At 40.0% G+C, this 23,969-nt stretch overlaps 1 protein-coding gene across 1 annotated transcript; it reads right to left on the reverse strand.

The window, feature by feature from the left end:
* Positions 1-309: 309 nt before the first annotated feature.
* Positions 310-19,783, reverse strand: LOC127018329 (BPI fold-containing family C protein-like). Its single transcript, XM_050899946.1, is given in 15 exon segments — positions 310-387; positions 930-1,006; positions 2,057-2,123; positions 3,159-3,201; positions 4,636-4,703; positions 5,339-5,509; positions 6,474-6,527; positions 7,495-7,668; positions 9,274-9,365; positions 10,930-10,990; positions 11,078-11,141; positions 11,864-12,019; positions 14,905-15,033; positions 17,158-17,269; positions 19,624-19,783. Coding segments are annotated over 15 exon segments (1,506 nt in total).
* Between the last annotated feature and the right edge of the window lie 4,186 nt (positions 19,784-23,969).

Raw genomic sequence — 23,969 nt, forward strand, 5'->3', positions numbered from 1 at the left:
TAAATTGAATAATGCAAGAACTGGTTCCTAAACTTAATAAAATGTGGTGTCTGTTACTCTAGTGAAAAGAACAGTCACTCCTTCTCATCAGGCTGCAACAAGTTTTCTAAAGCATCAATAACTGTCAGCTACACTCACTGTACTAAAACCCAACAGATTCAGTTTGTGAAAAGTGATTAAGAAATTTTACTGAAACATTAAAAATAGTGACGAAAAGCTATGCTTCTAATGTTATAGCATCTACTCCCTACAAGCCAACAGAAGGAAGACTACATTTTTCTCTTATTATTGTTTAAAAGTAAAGGGACATTAGGAGTGACTGTGAAGGTCCTCATCTCCCCCTTCCTCATGTTTGTAGTGAACATCAGTGGAAATCACCAGATGACCCTGAGGAAAGAAGAACATGTAAAATCACCTTAAATTTCAGATGGACATATTCAGGGTCAGTACCCTGGGACTAGATCCCATGCTAAGCCCTTCAGCAGGGCAGGAGACAAGAGTGGCTTTATGCCTCCTGAACTTTAGTTAACTTTAGGGTAGGAATGGGCTCTGATGTCAGTTAATACAACCCTCCAAAAGGCTGAGTAACGCTTACTACGGGGACACTGAGGTTGCCTATAAGCCTTCCTAGAGAACGGTCAGAGTAGTGAGGACTCATGCACTCAATGCTCCTAAGCCCTGCAGAGCTGTCCTTGTGGTGTCCCCATGCTGGCATACCCCAAAGGGCTAGTGGACCCTTTATAAGCTACAACTGCTAGGGGTGGGGGGGTGGAGGGCTCACGTTTGATCCAGAGTTTGGATTTTATATCTAGTGTATAGTTAAAGCTTTACTATTAGCAACATTTAGATCTACCCAACATAGGAACACACACAAATGCGCAGGCCTGAAAAAGAAGCAATATTCTTTAACAAGAAATCAGGCTTCTCACCTGATTCATTTTTATTACAGGTCCAGTCAGGGTAGTGTGGGCCAAGTTAAGAAGAGGAAATCCTTTTCCTAGTTTATCTTCGGAAAGGACAAATATAAATACATTTGAATGTAATAATAAAATGCACTTCAGAAGCATCTTTCTCAAGGAACTCAATTGTTTTGCAATTTCCCTTTAATCAGCTGTCCTTGCGCCTCTCAAGGGAGCTATTATTCATATGTGCTAAAAAGCAAAAAATCCTGTGAAAAAGTTGCATACAAACCTCTTACAATCTCTCAGCTGTCTGACACTGGGATCTGACTGCCATTGCTCCTCTCCAGATATCTGCCCCACAAGATCTGGTTTCTGCTGTTTCCCACTCTGACTTATTCTCCGTCTTCCTTTCATTTTCTTCTCTACCTGATCCTCTAATCCTGTCAGTCCCTCTTATTCTCATCTATCCCTACTTTCCTGGATCAAGCCTCAGCTCTATTCCTATTTGCTTTTCCAAACATCTGACTTTTGCATCCCTCCCATTCATTCTCTTTCCTTTCTCCTCATCAACAGCTCCCTTCCTTCCTCAGCAGTCTCCTCACCTCTGTTTACCTCATAGGCACTTTCTGTACTCTTCCACCTGCTTCTTTCCACCTTCACCTCTTTCTTCATCATCTCTCACTCTCTGCATCCCACTGAGCTGATTTTCTACTTTGTCCTGCCTGTGGCAGCAGGTGAAGCACAAAGGCAGAGGGAGGTGATAAAGTTAAGAGATGCTACCCCGAAGCACCAAGATGCAAGCGTGCTTCTGTGCTTCCACAGTCTGGACCATTCTCTGGTCATGGCTTGACGCTGTGTCAGGACAAGACTCAAGCATGTCTCAGCTCTGCTGCCACGCTGCATCCAGTGAAAAGAAAACCCAAGCCCAGTGTTTGGAAGGGAGCCAAGACTTGTTCTGTCCCAGCCCCTGACCCAGGTGACTGAGGGACCAGGACTGAAGTCCGGCACAGAGTAGACCTGTCCAGGTCTAGCCAAACATACCTAAACCTACAGAAAACCTCCCATAACACAGTCTTTAAAGCTGGGCAATCCCTTTTATGGTTTCAGTCTTGCTTTCCCACCAGCTGTGCTCAGAAACTGGCCACAATGCTTACCATTGATTACTGGGATCACTGCACTCTGTAAAGCGTAAGACAGAAAATTCTCCACCAGTGACATCTTCTGTGAGGGGGAAAACACATTTGGAGATTATTGCCTGATGCCTATGGGACTGCAGCTTGACAGGGGAGATGGAGGGTTAGAACCAGAGTGACATGCAAAAAGATCAGAACAGAGCTTGGCAGAGAAAATCTCAGGTAAAAAAGATCTTTTTTTGTTTAAGTTGCAGCTGAACAATGTAAAATATACATGGCAAAGAGGTGTCCATTTTTCTCACAGTAAGTTAAATTGAAGTCTTTTTTTTTTTCTGTATGTTAAGTATCTGAGTTGAACCTTAACTTTAGGAATGAAATCTGTTCAACCCCATTTCAGCTGCCAGGACTCAGTTCTCAGAAGTTAACTGTTCTCTAGGTGGCAAGAACTGCCCTGTGCTGGTGCTCTGTCTTATGCCACTGCAATTAGTGTCCTCCTCCCTTCACTTAAAGATGTAGGTTGGGCTGAGCTGCTGCAGAGTCACACTGACCATTTTTCAGTCTACAGTGAATGATCTAAGCAGTGGCATGGTGTTTCTTTTATTCCCTATTTCTGACTCCCCTTTTTATGATATTTGGTTGAAGTGATTCAAGATAATTCCTGAAACTGAGCTTAAGTCTGACTTTGTATTCACTCCAACTGCCACACCTACTCAATCCAGTTGTGAATTCAGGCTGGCTGTCAGAAACAGCTAGAAGAGGTGCTAGCCCCATGCCTGCCTTTGTGGTGCTGGATACAGAAGTGAGCAGAATCAACTATGACGGCTTGCTAGGTCATGCAGACCTAGGTAGACATTTCTCTTTGTTTCAATTAATGTTACACGGTAATAACTCCATAACATTTGGAGCCTCTGATGCGGAAAAAAACCCCAATACTCCAAGAGGTATTTCCTCTTACTGGAAAGAAAAAGAAAAGCAGAGAATATACTATTTCAAAGCAGAAAGAGCAGTGGCAGATGATATCCCCAAGACAGACCAAGAATTGTCCAGCAACAAGTTCAGATGAATTTCTTTTATCTCTGAAGGGCTCAGCTACCTTTCCTCGGCACTGAAACCATCAACTTACCTCAGAGAAGCCAAGAGTGGAGTAGAGCAGGGAGAACTGGAGCCTGAGGAAAAGCAGTAAAAGAAGAGGATTCACTAGAAAGGATGAAGGCATAGGTTATGCATACTGCTTCAAGATTCATTTGTGGAATTTCATACTGATTTCATGCTGATTCACACATTTAACTTTGTCAAAGACTCCTTGATTCCCAATAGCTTTCATTCAAAACTGGCACAACTACAAATGAGTTCTAGAATCACTGGGATCTTTCTGATACTAATCTCCTCCTACAGTCATGTGTAGTCCTGGGCTGTGACTATAAAACTTGGGAAATCAAATTTTTTTGGAATTGCTATTTCCTGCAATGGCTGAACTACACTTTCCTCAAATGTTCATTATGATTTGAATAAACTCATACCCATTCCTAACCATTATGATTTCCTAACTTTTTCCACTGATGCCTGCATCCTCAGATCACTGTAAACATAATCCTGGGGAAAAACAACATTTTGAAGAACAGAAGAACACATTCTTTTGTCAAAAGCTCTAAGTGAGTGGCACCATTACTTCTTAAACTTATACTGACAGGCTCTGATCACTCTAAGTCCTCTTTTCCTGTTAAAAAGGTCCAGTGACCATAACTAAGAAAAGGCTGCTCACATTTTTCTTTAATAAAAATGTAATAGGTTAAAAAATATCATATATTCTGGAATTCTGCCCCAACTTGGAGTACAGAGCTAACAAGAAGAAACACCGATGTGGGCTATTTGCCTGAAAATCTGTGCTTCTACCCACCTGGTGCATCTAGGGAGAAAGGGGCTGTAAATCCAGTCCAGCTTGAAGTGTGAATAAAATTTGTTGTAAGAAAGACAGCTGAGAACACCTGTAACTGTAGGTAACCACAAAACCAGCAAGATCTAAGCAAAATCTAAAAAGCCCTGAGCTTTGCTTCAAACTACAGACACCTTTCTAGTCTCATTTGTTTGATGGCATGGTGTCTGCTGTTGCAGTATGTGTTATGTAGTCTCACTTTTCCCTTCCCCTCATGTGAAGGCATACAGAGAGCTAGTTACAATGGTCCAATGCAGTGTTTGCACTCTGGCAGTTCTGTTTATGATACTCAGACATGGCATGGCAGCAACATGTAGAGGGTTTCGAATAAACTACTGAACTTCATTCTCCAACACCAGCACAGACTGAAACAGATGCCTTTAAGATAACAATAAATTGAACACTGTCATCTGGAAAAGTATTTAACCTGCAGAAAGGGATAGTATCACATTGCACAAGAGACATGGTTGTTCCATAATATTATTATATTTCATCTGCAAGATTTAGACCAACCAGTCAAAAGTATCTTAGAGGCCTTGTGAGAAAGAAGGTAAATAATTTTCTTTTTCTCATAGTGAAACAAGCACTGTCAGGCTGACACAATGAAGTTCTGCTGTGTCCTAATGTTGGGATCGTTAATGTTGCTTTCTGAATTTTCCTTGGTTACCTCTTCAGAAGTAATGAGATAATCAACTTCTGTTTGGTTATTGTCAAATTGGCTCTGGTACTGGCTGTCTGCAGGGAAAAAAACAAAACAGTCTTCTGTGACTGTATACACAGATAGATACTGTCTTAGATACAGGCACAAATGCAATTGCTTTTGTGATTGGAAACACAATGTCTAAACTTTTTATTTGGTCAATACATGTAGACAGTGAAATAATTTGTGAATTTGCCACTTTCTGCCAGCAACTGAGATTGCGTGATCAAAGTGATAATACTGGCTTGATTGCCTCCTTATCGTTAGGATCATTTAAGTCCTTGCATGGCTGACACAATTGGTTCGCTTTCAACCTAATGAAAAGATGTCTGGGGACACACTGAACTATTTTATAACAAACAAGTTAGGAAGACTGGGCATCAGATAATCACATTTTTATATATTACAATTTATTCTTGAATAATCACTCCACCTCCCACATGGAAAAAAGGGCTTTCATAAGTAGCTCTCTGCACCTGCCTATTAAATTCTACAATATGTGGTGCATGTTTCCTCCCTGTGAAATGCAACAGAACATTATGCATATTTGTGACAGACCAGTATATGCTATTTTATGCTGATCTCTATGATTTTCAAAGGATCTGGAAGATTACTGTGTGATTTGTTCAGCCCCAGCACTGAATGTTATCTTCTAGCTCATGTTACTTACTAGAATCCCTGTAAAGATGTACTGGGTGGTTGAATTTGGCAGAACAGCAAACACTTCTACACAGCCAGTGAGCTGTAGGATGCATCTGTCTGCATTTAAACTGACCGCAGGTGGTGATGTAGCCATCAGCTTCAGCAGCACTGGGCACGCTGTTACATAACTTAGAGCAATCTGTGGAATTCCAGAGGAAAAAAAGGTTGAATGCAGAGTTAAGCTTTTCTTAAGCTATAGTTTCTGTGGCTGCATCATAACCAGGTGCTATATACCAATCCTCTCGTTAATTAACCTGTATTAAAAATACTTTTTTAATTACACCAACTGAAATGATGAAATTAGCATTGCGTATACTCTTGAGTTTCAGAGACAAATGATGAAGCTTTAGACCCACTGATATTGAACATATACAGAGAAATATTTAAGGGTTGTTCCTGAAAACTGTATTTCAAGAAGAGAGGATTGGCACTGCATGTTAAAGAAATGAGGGAAATGAGTGATTCACGCGAAAAAAAATGAATGAGCCTGACAATATAAAGAATATGGAAAACAAGCAGCCTTCCAAAAAAGCCAGTCTTCTGAAAAATAGAGAAACTCCTAGAGCACAAAACTTTAGTTTGCAATGCCACAGATGCCAAATTTCATTATTTTATAGCAAATGTTGCCATATTAGAGATTTTTAAAACATCTCATAGTATCTCAATTTCTTGCGTCACATTGATAAACTTAGCTCCTCATGACTATTACTTCCCATTGTATATAATCTCCAGCGGCCATAAATCAGGTATATTTACATAGAGAAGTCAGGCTACCAGTAGCAGAGATGCCATTACCTCTAACAGGAATAAAAGGAAACTGATGTCACAGAAGATCGTCTACTGCTTAGTCTTTATAACTGTTTCAGAGACTGAGAGCAAATCCAGCACTTAGCGGGGAAGAGAATGACTAAAGAGTAATTTGATATAGTTAGGAAGACCATGGAGTTATGATGGGGTGGACATATATGTCCACTAATCATAAACCAGCTCAGTTTCCTTGTTTCCTCCAAACCTTTGCAAATGAGCTAGTACACGGATAATATCCATAAGAAGCATTAGCTACTGCTCTTTCTTAAAAGGTCTGTACAAGTAAAAGTACCCACCTCAGGAACAAAATCTTTGAATAAGGCGGTATTTAGGTTAAAAGTAGTAGCAAGCTGTAAACAAATGAAATAAATTAGATCATTATATCAGCTTGAAAATGAGGTTTTCCTTGGGCAAAAAAACATATTCCGTTTACTTTAGTTCTAGATAATCTATGTTTTGATTTAGTATTCCCTTGCCCCAGAACAATTCTTAGGGAAGCCACAGTGCTCTGTGGAACAGAAGAGAGACAGATTTCTTATGGACTGTTTCAGAAGCATGTACCAGTGAACAAGCACTATTCTTTGAAAGAATGGCATCCTGCTTACTTCCTGCCTTTGGGACTTTCATTGATAAAATATACTGAATCTGTCAGAGGCAGGACTCAAAAATCTCATTTGCCCTTTTGCTGCTGACTACTGTGATGATGTTTGTCAGTGCCATTTGTGTCACCAATTTTTATAAAGACACTCTTAGCACTGTTTCAGTTAGCAAAACTTCTTGGAAACTCTGACTACTAATGTCAGTGTGGAAACAGCACTTCTGAGAGAAGTCTTGTATGTTCTTCACCCACAGCTGAAAGCTTAGTTTCCTTGTACCTGCTTCTTGACTCATTCTGCTGCTCTGTTAAGTCTGAGGGTTTATTCTAGCTCTCAATACAACCAATACATTTGTTGTGGGCCTCTATGCAGCAGACTGTGGCTTCAGTACACTTTTTCCTGTCTTGCTCTTTCCTCTCCTATGTGGAATCCATGCAGAGAAAAGCTTTCTTTGGTTCTTTCTGCCACCCCTTGCATGCTGACTCTGTGACGTTCCTATCTGTCATTCCTTGCCTAGAGCTTCCAAGAAGTTCAGACTTAGGTCTGAGGGAGACTTTGATTATTTTAAATGATGACATATAGAATGAATGTCATGGATCCCGCCTATAAGTGGTAGAAGTATGACCCAAATCTGTATGAAATGGCAAACATAACGTGTCTCCTTTGCTGACCATCCATACTGCTGCTATTTGTAATTCTATTACACGCAAATTATACTCACCTCTTTGGAGATGGTGATGTTAAAGGCCCCTGCTCGATAGTAAGCCAGTGAAGCAGACTCAAGAAAATAACTGGAGACTCCCAGGTAAAGCATGGAATCACCCTGGTTTGGGAGAGCAAATGGAGCTGGCACAAAGGGAGGGTCTGTGTGATTTCCTACTGGATAGACTGTGCCCTGCAAAGAGTCATTATCAAGTGTTTCTAGTTGTAAACATTTGTATCTCTCAGAATGCATTAGCAGTGGTTGAACAAAAAGAATTCTTCCTAACATGAAGAAAAGTTTGACATTAAAGAAAACCTGAAGCAAGCAACTAAGTTTGTGATATGCCCTGAAAATCAGCAAATTCAGGCTTTTTTTGAAAAAAACAGGAATCACAGAGAAAATCTGGCCTCCATCCTTTCAAAGTTTGAATTTGAGCATTCAAGTGAGTATTCTGAACTGCAGCTATGAGACACAAAAAAAAATCCTCTGGACCACAGTTTTTTTTGTCTTGTGGTAAAGACACATTTGTTAGTTTAACTCTAAGAGTGACATTTCAAGAAAATCTTCAGGCACACCCCAAAAGCACTGGAAGTTGCTTAGGACAGGGACACAAAGGAGCCTTTTATACCACCTAACTCTTAGCCCTGGTCCAGCTGCCAGTCCTCCAAGACCTAGTTTGAGTGCTGCACAGGTGTGAGACCTTGGTTCAGTTATACTAAGAAATTAATACATAAAATGTGAGAAGGTATGTGAGCTCAGGCCATGTAAGACAAGAAAAGTAAGAACAGACAGTAAGTAGTGTAATTACTGACACTGTAATGGTTAGTAGCTGAAAGATTCAGCAGGAAAAATACTGACATGGAAAGGTATAAAACCCTAACAAAAAAGTTGAGAGTTGGAAGATGGCAACTCATAACCATCAAGAATCAGCCTGTTCCAAGGAGCACTGAAGACCAGTGACTTCCTTAACTGATTAATAACTGACTTACAAAGACTCAACCAGTATCGCACTGGGGCGTCAGCATGTTAAAGCTTAGCCTGTAAGTTCTAGTTAGCTATAGCAACTGATAAATAATTGCTTAGTACTTTTAAGCTATGTATATCCTGCTTGCAGAGTGTTTTTTGTGGATGGTAAAAGTTCCTTGAACAAAATAACCAAGAGGGAGAGTTTCAAGCATAGCTCTAGCACATCTTTCTTAACTGAAGTCAGTTCTGAGAGCCATGGGGATGCTCTGAATTACAAGGACTGTTGAAGCTGCTGGAAAAGCTGGGCATTGCTGAGATAGCTCTTGCCAACAAAGGTGAAAAATAGATAAGAAAGGAACTCCTGTGTGCTGCTCAAGGACCGTCTGCGAGAAGTCTTTTTTTTTGGGCATGACCTGTACATATACAAGATGCCGAGTCATCTCAAAACAAATGCTTTGGATTGCAATCACCTTGGTAGCCATCATGGATTATGTGGCACCGGTAACAGGCAAAGACCAAGCAGCAGTGGATGAGCTGTGTATCTAAAGAACACTTTTATGCTGTTTATAAAGCACCTCTGAAGGGTTTCAACTCTGAAATAATTTAATTCTAAATAATAGCTTTGGTTAATTAACAAATGTAGTTAATTTATTAAACAAACAATCGTATCTGGTTTCCAAAATAGCTCTTGATCAAAATGTCCAAATGTTTTATTGCTTTTCTAATTAAATATTGGAGAGGCTGAGTAAGACTGTAGTGAAAGAAAATGAATCAACACAAAAGAGAATCAGAAAAGTCTTAGAAAGCACACTGATATTAAAGACAAATTACCTTCAAATCCAAGTTCATGTGTGATTTGAAGACTGCTGGAGAACTAACTAGGGAATAGTCTATTTGTGCAAAGGCATCAATCTGGCTTAAGACTAGAAGAATGATGGACAAAACCAAAACAGCCGTTATTACAAAAACACATCACAAACAGTTATTGTTTAGTTAAAGGCAAAGGCATTACAGAAATGATGAATCTGAAGAAGAAGAACAGTAGGAGAAGGAAGAAGAAAATAAAACCCCCTGTTATAAGGGAAAAAGTGAGAGTATTCCCTCTGGAAAAGTCACCGATTCCTCCTGGTTTAGGCCTTGCTCACCTGTTGTTCACAACTGAATACACTCCTCAGAAATCTCTCCCATGCAGTGAAAGGAGGAGTATCTAGGGCAGAGTCCCCTTTTTTGTTATGTGTTTGCACAAGAGAACTAAACTCTCCTATATGATTAGTGAAATACTGGTAAATACTACTAAATACTTTGGAAGATGACATTAGCATATTTTTACGCATATCAGTGTTGAAGACAAGGGATGTTTGTTCACAGCACTAGAGGGCATTTTATCAGACAATATGATTGAAGACTGTTTCTGAAAGGGCCTCGCATGCAACTTCAGTCTGATTGTTATTTTTGATTGGACTGTAAGGTCTGTTCTTACTGTATAAAAATCAGATGGGTTTAAAGAGAAATGGTGAATTCACACAGAGATTATGAACTCCTCAATATGACAGCACAGCTTGGAGTGCCCTTGACCTTGAAGTGTTTAGGTATGTGCTGCATAAGAAAATGTTCTTGATGACCATGACTTTCAGTAATATTTGCCACTGCTTGGCACATGGCAGGTATAGGCCATTTTAGGAAAAATAAAACCCTACTTACTCCGCTTCTGAATAGCAGAGCAGATAATAGAAATATCCACAATGCAAAGTGAAGAGTGGGAACAAACTCTCTGACCTGAATTACATGACTTAGGTGAATTAAATGAATTTGAAATGGTGAAAACTACAAATATTCTTAGTCTTGGAAAAAAACAACAAAAAAGAAAAAAAAAAGGAAAAAAAAAAAAGCTGTGGGATTTATTATAGAAGTGAAAATCTTATCTATATATATGCTTTTTGGACACAGATATCTATTGTCTTCATGTCTCTGCAAGAGTGACACAGGAATTGATACTGGTGTGAAGAGAAGCATGGTTAGTGTGGCACTGTCTTCCTGCAGCATCTTGTTACCTCACTGAACTCAAGCTCAAAACAAGATGTGCTAAGTTTACGAGATCTTACAAGGATGTTTGCTAGCTCTTTAGCGGATTACTGCTAATTCAGGTTTTCTTATGTCCACAGTACCAAGAGCATAAAGGATCAGCAAGAAAATATTCATCTCAAAAATCTAAGGAAATAACACAGGCCAGCTACAACAGACTGAAAGATTACAGGTGACCTGCTATGGACAATATTCAGAAGAAATCTGAATACTGTATATAAGGTGCATGCAAGAGATTTCTAGGGTGGACTCGGGAATAGGTTAAGGTACAGAACAATGGCTGTATTTTACTTCCTTCACTTTTTTTGTACTGTGAACACAGGAATGGTTTGGCATCTAATAAAAAAGGCTACAATTTGAGCACTATGAAAATTACTTAACAAAAAGCTGTTATCAACAACTCACCCTTATGCTTTCTTAGCTGTGCATCCATCATTTTGATTTTGTATTTGATATTTAGGCATAGCTATATAAAAAGAGAGACAATTCAGTAATGTAAGGGCTGTATTTCAACTCCTCCCTTCACTAGCTGAAACCATCTTTGCAAACTTACATTTTTATCCAATTTGGTGTGAATGGGCTTCTCAAGATAACCAGACAGAAAGCTGTAGATCCAGCTGGAGGAAAGGAAATGAACACAATGACTTTTTACCATGGATTGAAATCTTTGAAATGTAAAATCTGTCAGACTGGGACGTCAATGTCATTTATATTAATGAGATGTGATTACAGTGATATTGGTAGACTGTGCAGTTGACTTTTTATTAATTTGTGAGTCTCAGACAAATGCTAGGGGTTCTCAGTCTCATAAGAGCTATTTAGAAGGCAATCTGCTAAGTAGTTCATGTTAATGTGTTGATAAACAATACTCAATTATTAGCCACATTTTGTCTTTGAGTAAGACAAAAAAATTTTCTAAAAAATCAAAATGAGGGGAACTACAAGCATTGTTTCATATTCTCTTTTGAAAGTTTTATTCTGAAATTGTAGGTCAGTTTGTCAAAAGGCATAATCAGTCTAGACCACTTTCATATCTGCAAACCTCCATCTGCCACCTTGTATTCTTTAATATGCCCAAATGGTTTTTTTTCATATGCAGTATGTTTAGTCAGCTCATTTGTTGGCACATGCACAAAGAAGTGTAGATTAACCGTACTTCACACACTCAGCAAATGAGCCTGGTTTTGAAAACAGACCTTTAAAAAATCTATTTTCATAGCCGTCAATAGTTAGTCATATCCTGTAACTGGATCCCTAAAAGTCAAAATTTGAAAAGTGGCCCTTTCGCTACAAATCCTGCTACTTCCCACAGAGTAATTAGAAAATCTACTGTACATACCTAGATCCTCCATTTAACTTGACTTTTACACTACTAATGCTCAGCTGGCAATTGTGTAGCAACATGGACAAGCGGCCTGTGCTATCCCTTGACACTTTGAAGACAACTGCAATAAACAGTCCTGAGATGGACACGGTAATTCCTCCTTGGTCTTTGCTGCTTGGAGAAAAAAAACAAACTCAGTCAAGGAAACATCTGCTCTAAGGGAACAATTTAAGAAACTACCTGTAAATCAAGTTTGAAAGGACTTTTTGCGTCTATCATCTAGAATGAAGAATGGGTTTTCTAAGGATTAAAGTAGATTAGGGACATGCATGGTATTCAAAAACAGATTCTATGCAGGAGTTTCCAGGACATGAATTTTCCAGTGTTGTGCAGGATTTGACAAGTTTGCAAAAATGTGACAATTTCACAGCAACACAAGACATTCCAGTCCTTCATGACAGATCACCCTGAAGGCCTCTGGGACTGCAGCAGCAGAAGCCAGTTAGCTAATAAATATATAACCCAGTGGTTCTCAACCTTGCGATTGTTCCGCTTTCCTCCTTCCTGGAACAATCTTCAATAACCCTTTAAAATGTATACATTCCTCCATTCTTTGTGCTGTGCCAAACCCATTCATTCTGTCTCCTTTCTGTAAAAATCCCTTCTAAGACCCCAACAAAAAATATCCTTATACCTAAATTCCAGCAAATTTAGGTATTAGGACTACAGTTAGGAGTTGTAGAAGCTGTAGACCAACCAAGCAGGATACAGATAGCTGAATGGATGTTATAGCCTTATAAAAACCTCATTTACCATAACAGAACTGGCACTGAAAGCATCACTTTTCAGTCCTTCATCCTCATTACTCGGGTTTTCTTCTCCCAGGTATTACTACAGTGGCTGTACCATACTACGGAGAAAGAGCCCAGCCCAATATGAAGCTCAAACCATGAGTCTCTCAGCTTTCCTCTCTATTTTTCAGGCTAAGCAAAAATCCTGGGAAAGAGGTTGTAATCCCGAAAGATTAATCTTAACCCAGCCCCGAACCATAGACTACCCCTGACCAAACCAGTGAGTAGTATTGCCAGTCACAAAGTCCCTCCTACCACCACTACCGTTTTCAACCCCACCTTTCAGTCTGTATATGTGCATTAAGTGGCTATCTGGAGGAAGCACCACTCTTCAGACCCTCATTTTCTAGTCCCTAACCAAACCCCCATCCCACAAGCCATTAGGAAAAACATTTTCCCAAGGAGGGTTGTGCAGCCTTGGGACAGGTTACTTGGAGAGGCTGCGGCATCACCATCCTTGGCTAAACAACACCACTAGACAGCTGACCTGATCTGTTTTGAGCAGGAAGCTGGACAAAATGACTTCCAGAGATCCTTCTGACCTAGCCTTACCCATACTTCAGTGACAGTGACCATCGCAAAAGGATCTCAGCCCTCCTCCTCCTGTTTTGGGCTGCTTGGGAGATGGGGAGAAGCCCAGCTACTTAGGTCCTCTGATCCTGAATCCTTATATCTGCTCTTCTTCAGGAAGAATCCTGATTCACTGAGGCAGGGTCTCAGCTCCAGGCCTCCAGGAGCACAGGGCCTGCCAGGAGATTTTGTGACTGGCAGAGTGCTCTGGGACACAGTGGAGAGGAGGGCTACAGTGAGAGCTGGAAATGCAGGGATAACACTACCACAATTTAAAAGCTGTGATAAGACCCATCTTTCTTACTGACCCTGGAAACAGCCCAGGAGGGGTGGGTTGTCAACGGTCTCCCTTGGAAAGCTCATTTTCAGCTGGCCCCTCTTAGTCGGCTATGCTGAAAGCAACAGGTAGGACTAGGGAATGGAGGGGATGAAAAGCAGGGCATATTCTGGATCTGTCTAAACCTGCAGCCATTGACAAAACATCATCTTGAACAGAGCAGCAGAGATTGTTCCTTCCGCCCCTCAAAAAGGCAAGAAAAACCCTTCATTCCCTAAACTCCACCAAAGCTGGCTTTGACCACCTCCACCACAATCTGCTCCACCAAATCCTGCATACCAGCTCCCTGCCTCTCTTGCTGTCTGTGAAGTCTTTGGAGTTTTATACACCTGGGGTCTCTTCAGATTATGCCCAGGTCCTTATCCTTCAGCAAGAGGGAGAGGTGGCTTTGTGTTTGGCAGCTGATTTGCCCTGCTGAACACAGTATTCTTTCCCTCACAATACTGGTATGACAGAAGGAACAACAGACAGGTTGGGGACACAGTGACAGCAGTTTCCAGCCACCAGTACTGAGACTGAATGTGAAACTTGCAGCCTGGCGATCCATCCTGCTATACTATCTGGCTTGCAAATAGAGCAACGCCTACTGCTGTTACCAGTTACTCCATTAACCCAAATTGTAGAGATTAGCACCTTGCAAACTTTTCTGATATCCCAGAAGTTTTAGCCCTTCCCCTGCCCCCAAGAAAATCTAGAATATTATATTAAAATTCTATAGCAAAAATGCTGAGATAAAAAAGTGGAAAAATCAGTATGCAATCATGTCAGTAAAGACAATCTCATACTGCACAGGCTCATGAAGCTAAGTCAGTTTTCCATAGTGACCTGAATTCTGGAGTTTCCAAAGTTCTGAATGTTTGGCATTGTGACAGTGCCCTTCCTTTAACAGAAGCACTTTGGAAGACAATATACACTGTACCAGCAAATAGATAATTAGCTATAGAGTCAACCTTCCAGTTATACTGTACAAAGAAAGTAACAAATGTGGCCATTGCAAACTCTGTGGTCCTGAATATTCATGTAATATCATGTAATATACAGTCTGGACAAACTGAGCATGCTAACAGATGTCTAACCTGATACTTCCCAAAGACACAACCTGTGAGGTAGAATAATTAAAAAAAAAAGAAAAAAAAGCATTAGTTGGCAGGGAATATTTCCTTCTTAAGAAGTTTATTCAAATAGATTGTTGTTTCTGACCTGAAAAATAATAATTATGAACTAGATTTCTGAATTTCATTTGCAATCCTTCTCCCAGAACTGTCTCCGGCACCTGCATCGCACTGTACAATACTTACAGCAGCCACGCGTTCATACTCCAGTCTGCACTGATCGTAGCAGAAGCATGTGCCACAGACAGACTAATGCCAGTGCCAGGAATAAAGGAAGCAGAAGTTTCTGGGAAATCTACAGCATTAATTCTGAACCTATAGAATACAGAAAGGGGGATATTAGACTGCATGTCAAAAGAGTAAGAAGGACTTCTGATCACTGAAAACCCTTCTGCTATAAAAGGCAAAGTCTATGCTCAGTAAAAGAATTTCTCAGAAATGACTGACCCCTCTATATTTTAGGAAAGAAAGACATTTGTACCATTATACTTAGTAGCATCCTTGGAAAAAGAATCTTTAATATCTCACCAGGGAAAAAAGGATGCCTGGCCAAAACAAAAACCTCCCCTTGGGAGAAAAACAAACTCCTTAAAGTGAAATGTGCTTGCTGGGGGAAAATAAGTCTGTGTGTTAAACCCAGATGCTACATCTATAAATAAATCCAGGTTGTCTTAATGCTAGCATTTGCTGAAGAACATCAAAGTTTCTCTTTCCCCATTCTATATCCTCTCCCTTGCCTCAGCAAAGGGCTCTGGAGAGGATCCATTTTTCTAAACAAAATCTTACTTGAAGATTTCCCTGCCAAAACAAATGTTTCTGATATTCAAGGATATTGTCTTGCAAATGGGTGTGTTGAATAGAGCTGAACATTGTAAAGATATCAGCTGTACTCTTATCATGTAGTATACATTCCTCATTGTTTCCTGATATCTGGCAGAGATCTCTAAAACAACTGCCTTTAATCTACTTTCCCCGGGCCAGAAGGCACCAGCTACTTTTAGTTAAAATGACCACAATTCTCCAATCACATCTTGGGCAGCAGTAAGGCTGCCTTTAGTAATCTTGTTTGCAGTGAGCTGAAATCAGATTATCCGCTGGGAAGATGGCCAATTTCAAGAACTATGGTTGGGAGAATGAATTGGGGTTTTGAAGATCATATAATAATTTAGGTTGAAATGGGACCTCAGGAGATTTTCTAGTTCAACCCCTTACTCAAAGCTGGGACAACTCAGGGGCCCTGACCACTTGAGTCTTGAACACCTCCAAGGATGGAGATGCCCCAGCCTCTTTGGGCCCTTGTTCTGGTGCTCCCTAGCATTTTTTCTTAACTTCTAATTGGAACTTTTCTTGATGTAACTTATGTCTGTTGCCCATCATCCTTTCACTGTGTACCTCCAGGAAGAATCTGCCTCCATATTCTCTATAATCACCATGCAGCAGACAGTGGAAGACATGCAATAAGATACATGCACCTCCACCCCCATAGTCTCTTCTTCTCCAGCCTGTCCAAACACAGCTCTCTCAGATATGCAGGGATTAAGGTTGCAAGGATGGTATAATACAATGAAGCCTGACGGAAAGCAGGCTATTAGGAAAATATTAGGTATAGATAAAGGATGCAGGCCCTATCCAGCAGAAAGTACATGAAGTCTCCCAGATTGGTATTTCTTGCTCTGGGTAATTTGTAATGAAAAGAAAGTAAAATGCTACTGAGCAGCAGAGTTTGGCTTGATAGTAATATTAAAAGACCAGAAGTTTCTGTTTTTCTGTTTATAGCCTATTGGAAGATGGGATTGAAGGCTGTAGAAAAACCTGCTTTTATGTTAGTCTCCTTATTTGGTGAAATTGTAGGAAACTCCATAAAACTGTTTTTCTACTGGCTGCTCCTTGTACAATGATTTTCCTCAGCAGAAAATAGGTGTCGAGCCCTATCCAATCAAAATGCTGATTTACCACTGTAAATCCATCCAAAAAGATTCTGTAAAAGTCATCTTCCTGCCACATCAGCCCAGATACACCGTCCCCCTGCACACATTTTAGTCTTACCCCTTTGTCAGCTTTTTCTCATCAAACACAAACAAATTATTTTCACTACTACAGGTCCTTCATAGTAGCAGACTGTAAATAACACCAGTTCTGCCGTCTTTCCCACCCATTTCCCCTGCTGTATCATAGCCATGCTTACACCTGTCTTGCTACTCTGATACAAACCAACTAAAAAACCGGTCAAGGTGCTCCTTCAGAAGCTTTCTAAAGCTCATCCCTGAGTGCAGCAGAAGGAAGTACTTATAAAACAAATCAGTGTTTGGGCAGTGGGAGCAGAGTTAGATGAACCATTACAATTTTACACTGAACAAAATAATGGCTGCGTAATAATTACTATGCAGTAATAATAAGCTGTTTCATCCTAAAACTTTGAAATGTATTTCCTTTACTTACCTTGAAATGACATAGTTGACCTTAACAACCGAGAAACTCTCCTGCCCACTCCAGCTTGGGAAGGTCTCTTTCAATACTGCTTGCTTCAGGAGCTCCATCCCAATCCTCCTGCCTGCAAGGGGACAGAGGAAAGCACGTGCCTTGCAGATTGGATTCAGGCACCCAAAGGTCTAGATATACTGCCAAATAATTTAATCATCACTTTTAACATAGTTCTGGAAATGCTCTGATTCTGTGATCCTTACCTAGACCTCCTTCCAACTACTTATACACCCATTTATAACTTCTATTAGCCTCACATACAAATCATTTAACCCAAGATCAAGATCATCTGTTAGGATCATCTCGTCCCTGAGTTGTATTTTATATTCTAGAACTCGTCAGGCTTCTGAAACTGTTATACTCCTTCACTTCACTCAACAATGTGGATAGCCTTGGGAAACACTTGGCCATCACCTTTACCTCAGATTGTCTCATACCTGTTGGATGAAAAAGCCAGTTAAGAAGTAGCAAGATGACTTCTATATGTAGTGTTTACTTACAGAAAAAGTGTGATATATGCATCTGAAGTGCTGGTATGTCAAATGTGGAACTATCTGGATTGTTGCTTGTGTACAGGAAGTTGTTTGAGGTTTAAAGACAATCCTTTTAAATGTTTTCTTCCTGTTCCTTTCAGAGTACATACGTTTTGCCACGCACTTTATCCATTACAGCATGCTGCAGATCTGCGACTTTCCTTACCTTCTCTCCTTTCTTTAAGGAATCCCTACTTTCTTGAATGCTTCAATGCTACTTCTGCATTGATAATACACACAGACCCTATCATCAACAAACAGAACATCTTTAAATCCCAAATTCCTTGCGTCTTCCTTCTTTTTGCTCATCTTTGATGAAGACATTGCTAAAACTTTAATACTGAAAGATGTCCTGCTTTCAGATATTTTTAGCATGAGTTTCTTTAGCTTTTGGCCTCACAGTTGCTGAATACAAAATATCTATTTTTTTCTCCCCCAGACTTCAGTGTATTAAAAAAGCAAAGAACTGAAATCAATGATAACTCAACACTGGCATACCTTTTTATAAAATGCATCTTCTGTGAAGGAGTGGTAAGTTACGATTCCCTGGGAATTCCTGCCTCCAAAGCAAAATATGGCCTCTGACTGAAATAACTTAAAGCTCTCTTACGACTGTAAATGCAGGCAGCTAGTGATCCCTGGTGGAATTTCTCTCAAGGTTCTTGCAGCAGGCAAGGAGTGTGCAGGCAGGATCTAGTGCCTCAGCCTTCAAATCTCATATTAAGGGAAAAGATATGACAGGCATCATGCTCTTCAAATATGAGAAATATCTTTGGCAGGTGCACTGTTAATGTCTGTTCTCACTACTAATGCAGAGGTGTGCAAACTTAGTCTGTTTGTTTAGCACTTAAAGGCCATGCTGAATGTCACAAAAACTGCTGGGCTCACACTAAGAAATACCAGGCTGAATTCTCATTTCTAAAGGCATGAGAGATCCCTAGGGAGTGATTTCTTCCGTGTGTCATAAAAAGATATGGAGATCAGTTCTGGTTTGTGTGACTGATGTTTGCCCTGCACTTCTCAACTCCTCAAAAGCCTTTAAAACAATGCTCATACAGAGAAATAAGTGGACCTGATCCTTGCTTTCATCTCGAAGGCATAAACCCTGCGCTTCTACTTTTCATCTCACAAGTCCATTGTTTACCTGTCAGCATGTTCAGTACATAAATGACGATTAATCCTTATCATGACCCAGCCTTTGTTGAATTTGTGCCTTGTTAACCTTTATTATTAATATTAATTCTGTAAACAATTGAAATTATACTGCATGCCCTCCACACCCATGGAGTAAGTCTTAGGTAAGAGACACTGAAAGTTAGCATGAATAGAAAGAGTAAGGAAAATACATTGTGGAAATTGCTGATATTCTGTTAAGGGGCAGAATTATGGCAGACAGTTACTAGATTTTTTTTGAAAGAATGGCACATGCAAATGCTATCCCATGCCAAATGGAGGAATGAGAGTAAAGGTGTGCAGCTACATGGCTGTTCCAAAATTGTAAGCTTTTTTCCCAATTATGTCTTATTATCTTCAATTAAATATTGCACTTTCAATCAAGTTTTTGACACTTTTAAAAAAGGAACAATTATATGACCATCTCATTCTAGTTCTAAGAAAGTAAATTGATGAGAGGAATGTAGTAGAAACAACTGTTGGACTGTAGAAGAATGCAATCACCAATATAAGGATAAATTCACACCTGGGGTGTGCAAAAAGGAAGGAAATAAGTGAGAGAAGAGACAAAAGGGTGTTCCTGGTGTGAGGTGACAAAAGGAATTTATTCTATTTCAGTATTTAATGAGCTTGTTTCTACATTGCACCTTTATTAAGGAACTATATTCTGTGCATAGAGTATTTATCATAAATTAACTTCTGGCAATGTTAGACATACCGTAGTCCAGCCCCTTCTGAGTAATCCTCAGTTTAAGACCAGGATTAGCCTCAAGCTGCAAGGACAGCCAACACAGCAGGAAAGAATACCATGTTCTTAGCATCTTCTCACCTTTGTCACAGGGACCTGTTAACAACATTTATGATGCAAACATTATCATAAATGATGCACACCATGAGTTGCAAAAAATCTGTGTCCATCACTTCCCTCAATGAAACTGAGACAGGGTGGATAGTCAAGAGAGATTTAGTCAATGATTTTACTTTTCAGTGTGGAAGTAGACACAGATTTCTGATTACTTGGATCGCACTTTGGCAGGCATTAGCTGTTGGTGACACTGAATGGTTCTGCTCCACTACTCTATGCTTTCCCCACACCCGTGTCTTGGCTGGTTTATTTTACCATCTGTCCTACCTCCTGCAGAGTGAACACGACAGAGCAATCCCAGCCAAGGAGGAGCAGGTCTGTCCTCCTATAGAACAACACCCTTTTTATATATGCACCCCCTAGGATTTGCAAGTCCAGAAGTTTTTCAACTAAATCAGCTGGTCTAATAAAATACAGTAGGCCTCCCAACCAAACTTGCCTCCCTGTTAACACAAACTTCTGACTTAATCCAAACACTGATACATGAGATATCGACTAAATCAGGTCGCATAAGAAGGGAATGCAAAGGTAAATTCAAAGCGAACATGAGAATTACACGGTGATCGCACAGGAATAGAGAAGTGTCCTGGCATGAGCCTGCAGCACAGTGTCTTTGAGTGCAAAGTGAGACTGTGAGCCGCTGCATGATGTGACATAACCACATGACACAGCTTCACAAAAGCTGTGACAAATTATTTCTTTCTGTTATACTTTCCTAGTACAAAAGTAAGGTTTCTTAATTCAAAATTCTTGCATTCATCCTGATTGTCACTACCAGTGACAGCCACTGCTCAATCTCCTAGAAATAACAATACTGTTTCTCAAGACAACTTCAAGTCTTCTCAGTGCTGCATTAGGAAATTGTTTATTAGGGACCTATGGTAACTTTACTCTTCCCTTACCACTGAGGGGAGTGGCACATTCTTCTCTTACGTGTCTGACTGTGATCATGGTACCTGCCTATGTACAAAACCATGGTAATTAATAAGTAGCAAAAAGGTCTTGCGAGTTTCCCAAGTATTCCAGCCTATAAGGTCATTCCTGGATTTCTAATAAGTACAGTATTGTCTTGGACAATTTATTCCATAATCTGCCAGAAAACATATAAATGCATTTAAAAAAACCACAAACCCTCCCCTCCACCAAAAAAACCCAAACCCCAGCACCCTTTGGTAGTCTTACTTCTGTGCTGGAATTAATATTATCAGGTCAGACTCTAAATGGTTGCAAATCCAAGATCTACCCAGTACCTCATAAAATACTACTCTTCAGTGGATTTCTGAACTATAAGACAGACAAAAGGCATTACCAATATTGTCCTGATATCAGTTCTCTGAGGAATCCTTACAAAGTTACCACAAGATACCATGCAAGAAAAAGTGGTTTCAGGGAAAAAACATTCTGAAAACATAATCCACATTGTGACAAATTTTGAAAATCCCCCTTTTAATTCGTCATTCCATCTCTAGTTCTTATGTTTTTTTGGTTTTCTCTATTTTAAGCAACTCAAAATAAATAATTACTTTAAGGTAGCAATGTTATATTATGCAGAACAGCCAGCTGGAGTCATAAATCTTAAACTTTTTCCAAAAAGTGTCCTAGCTTTTCCTGCAAACATGCCACTTTCTATCCTGATTATTAAAGGTCACTTAAAAATCAATATAAAACCAGAAAGACAGATTTTTCTATCACTAAAGTACATAGATATTTACTAGATATTTATCTAGCAGGATTGCTACAAGCATTGATGCAGGTGAGGTACCTCATTCTCATTGAATTTCATTCCCATTGAGGAACAGAAAACAGCAATCTTAGTCACTACTGTGCTTTGTAGTTAATATGTTCTTGTTTGGATCTTAAATATATGTCAGGTGAGAACCTGAAAGAACAAACAACAACTGAACTGCCACGGCAGTAAACGACGGTATCATTTCATATTGCTTTCTCAAACCAACAAGGCTGATATTCTTGGTTTCTTTTGCACTCCAAGGCTGATATTCTTGGTTTCATCAAAGCCCCAAGCCTCTGCCAGATGCTAGGATTGATTGTACAAGGTTAGTCAGATGACTGAGACAGAGCTAAGGAGATGTAAATTGTCACCTGCCTGATAGTCTAAATCAGAGCTGCCAATTGCATTGTCAATGACAATAGATGGCAGACCAATTGCTGATTTTTATCTTCAGTAACTAAGCACACACCAAGCAATTCCTTGATGTAAATCATTCTCTTAATTCTTTTGTCTTCTCAGATAGTGTATTCAAGTAAGTTGAGACAAAAGATGAAAAACTCCTTTGTTTCAGTCTGTGTACCTGTCTCACCCTAATGAAGTACTCTACTTACTAGTCTGTAGATACCACATTTGCTTTCTCCTTTGTGAACAGTCTGCAAAAACTTTAAAAAAAACTTGCAATAAAGATTACACCTGAAATCTGCCTAAGAACTAAGAAAGCTTCTTATGCAAAAAAAAAAAAGTCACTATCATTGTCTTGTACAGGCTTAACACAGCCATAAAAACACACTATCTTAAATTGACCAACCTCCGAAATAGAACAGAATATCTCTGAAGAAGAATTTTGTCCTTGTCTTGCTTTGGTCCTGCACAAAACTCTCCACTTGCAGTCCACAGAAGAATTTCTTTCACTTCCAAAAATTCAGAAAAGAAACCTCAATAGTTAACAAACATAAGACAAACAGTTCTCAAACATGATAGCAAATATAGTGTCTACCCAACCTGAAGTCCAGAAAGAGCACTTTAGTTTCACAAATATCTCTGCTGTTATCACAGAACTGGGACTGGATTTTTCAGTTTCTCCCTTGCTCCGTTGTTTCTAGTTACTCTGCAGCATGCTCAAGAACAGGTAGGCTTTCTGCAGCTCACTCAACAATGTCAAATCAAAAAGGACTCAATAGCTTCAAGATCTTAACCCTTCCTATACACTGATATTCCATATAGAAAAACACCTCTGAGGGAAAAGGAATACCAAATTTATATGGTTGATAGGAGAGATATATTGGCAGGAATGCTTAAAGAAACCAGCAAATGATACAGACAGGAGTTTGCTAAATGACATAAAAGCAGGTGACCTCCACCTCTCTACAACCACTGGAAATACTCACGGAAAAAGACAAACTCCAGTAAGTTCCTGTTCATGGTTTCTTCCATTCAGTGTGGAGCGCAATGCTATCCACTTCCCAACTCATGAGGCAGCAGGCGACGTAGCTCAGTGAAATCTTCAAACAATCCATAGGAGGCAACGGCCGCCCTTGCCCCCACAGATTATATTTGTGAGTAGGTCTGGGACCCCCCCAATCCTCTGGAGACTTTGCAAAGGCACTGGGTTACTACAGCTTTTCCTGAGCATGGCTTGCCTACTGATGCCCTTCATAAAGGCTTTCAAAGCCTTGGAGAAGACTTGCCAGAGAACTATTAATCTGTGCCAGGCTGCAAAATAAATAGCATAGCTGCAATGCCTACATAGAATCTGTTAACAATGGATAACTATGTTGGGAGGCAGTTGTCTCATGAGCTGATGGAAAAAAAACACTTTCCACTGTTTAGATCCATTGAGTTCATGTTGCTGACCTCTGTAACTGCCCTGTCCTAGCACTTGAGCCAGGACTACTAGGTTCATTTTTACCAAAGTCCATTTAGCAAAAAAAAAATCAGTGTTCTTGTTCCAACTCTGCACTGCACACTGCCCTCACAGCTAAGAATTGTAAGGGTGCTTTTAAGCTGGTCCCCAAGAGACAGGGGAAGAGTAAGAAATATTGAGACCTTGAATAGGAATGCAGCAGGCATTATTTGTCTGGGATCTGCCCAGATTCAGACAAGTCCGTCATTTGCATAGGCCTGTTCTAAGCTTTCTTCTCTGCTTTTCTGCCAGTTGTGTGGCTCACTCATTAGTCTACACTCAGTTATTTTCATGGAGCTGACAGCAGCCTGAGGCACTCTCTCAACCTATGCAGCCCCTACCCTAGTTTCGCATAAATTGCAGCCCTGTAAGAAGTCACCATAGATTCCTAGAAGGTGGATGCAGTAATCTCACTAAGAAAAACCTGACCCCTTTGGTTCATCACAAGACATAGGAAATCTTCCTCTGAGAATCTTCCTCCATGGGTGGAGCCTCTTTTTACTACCCAGAGAAATGTGATTTTGGTCTGCTAATGCAAAGATATCAAACTCTGTCTTTGATGTGCCA

The sequence above is a fragment of the Gymnogyps californianus genome, chromosome 1, assembly GCF_018139145.2.
Source record: "Gymnogyps californianus isolate 813 chromosome 1, ASM1813914v2, whole genome shotgun sequence".
Taxonomy (NCBI): domain Eukaryota; kingdom Metazoa; phylum Chordata; class Aves; order Accipitriformes; family Cathartidae; genus Gymnogyps; species Gymnogyps californianus.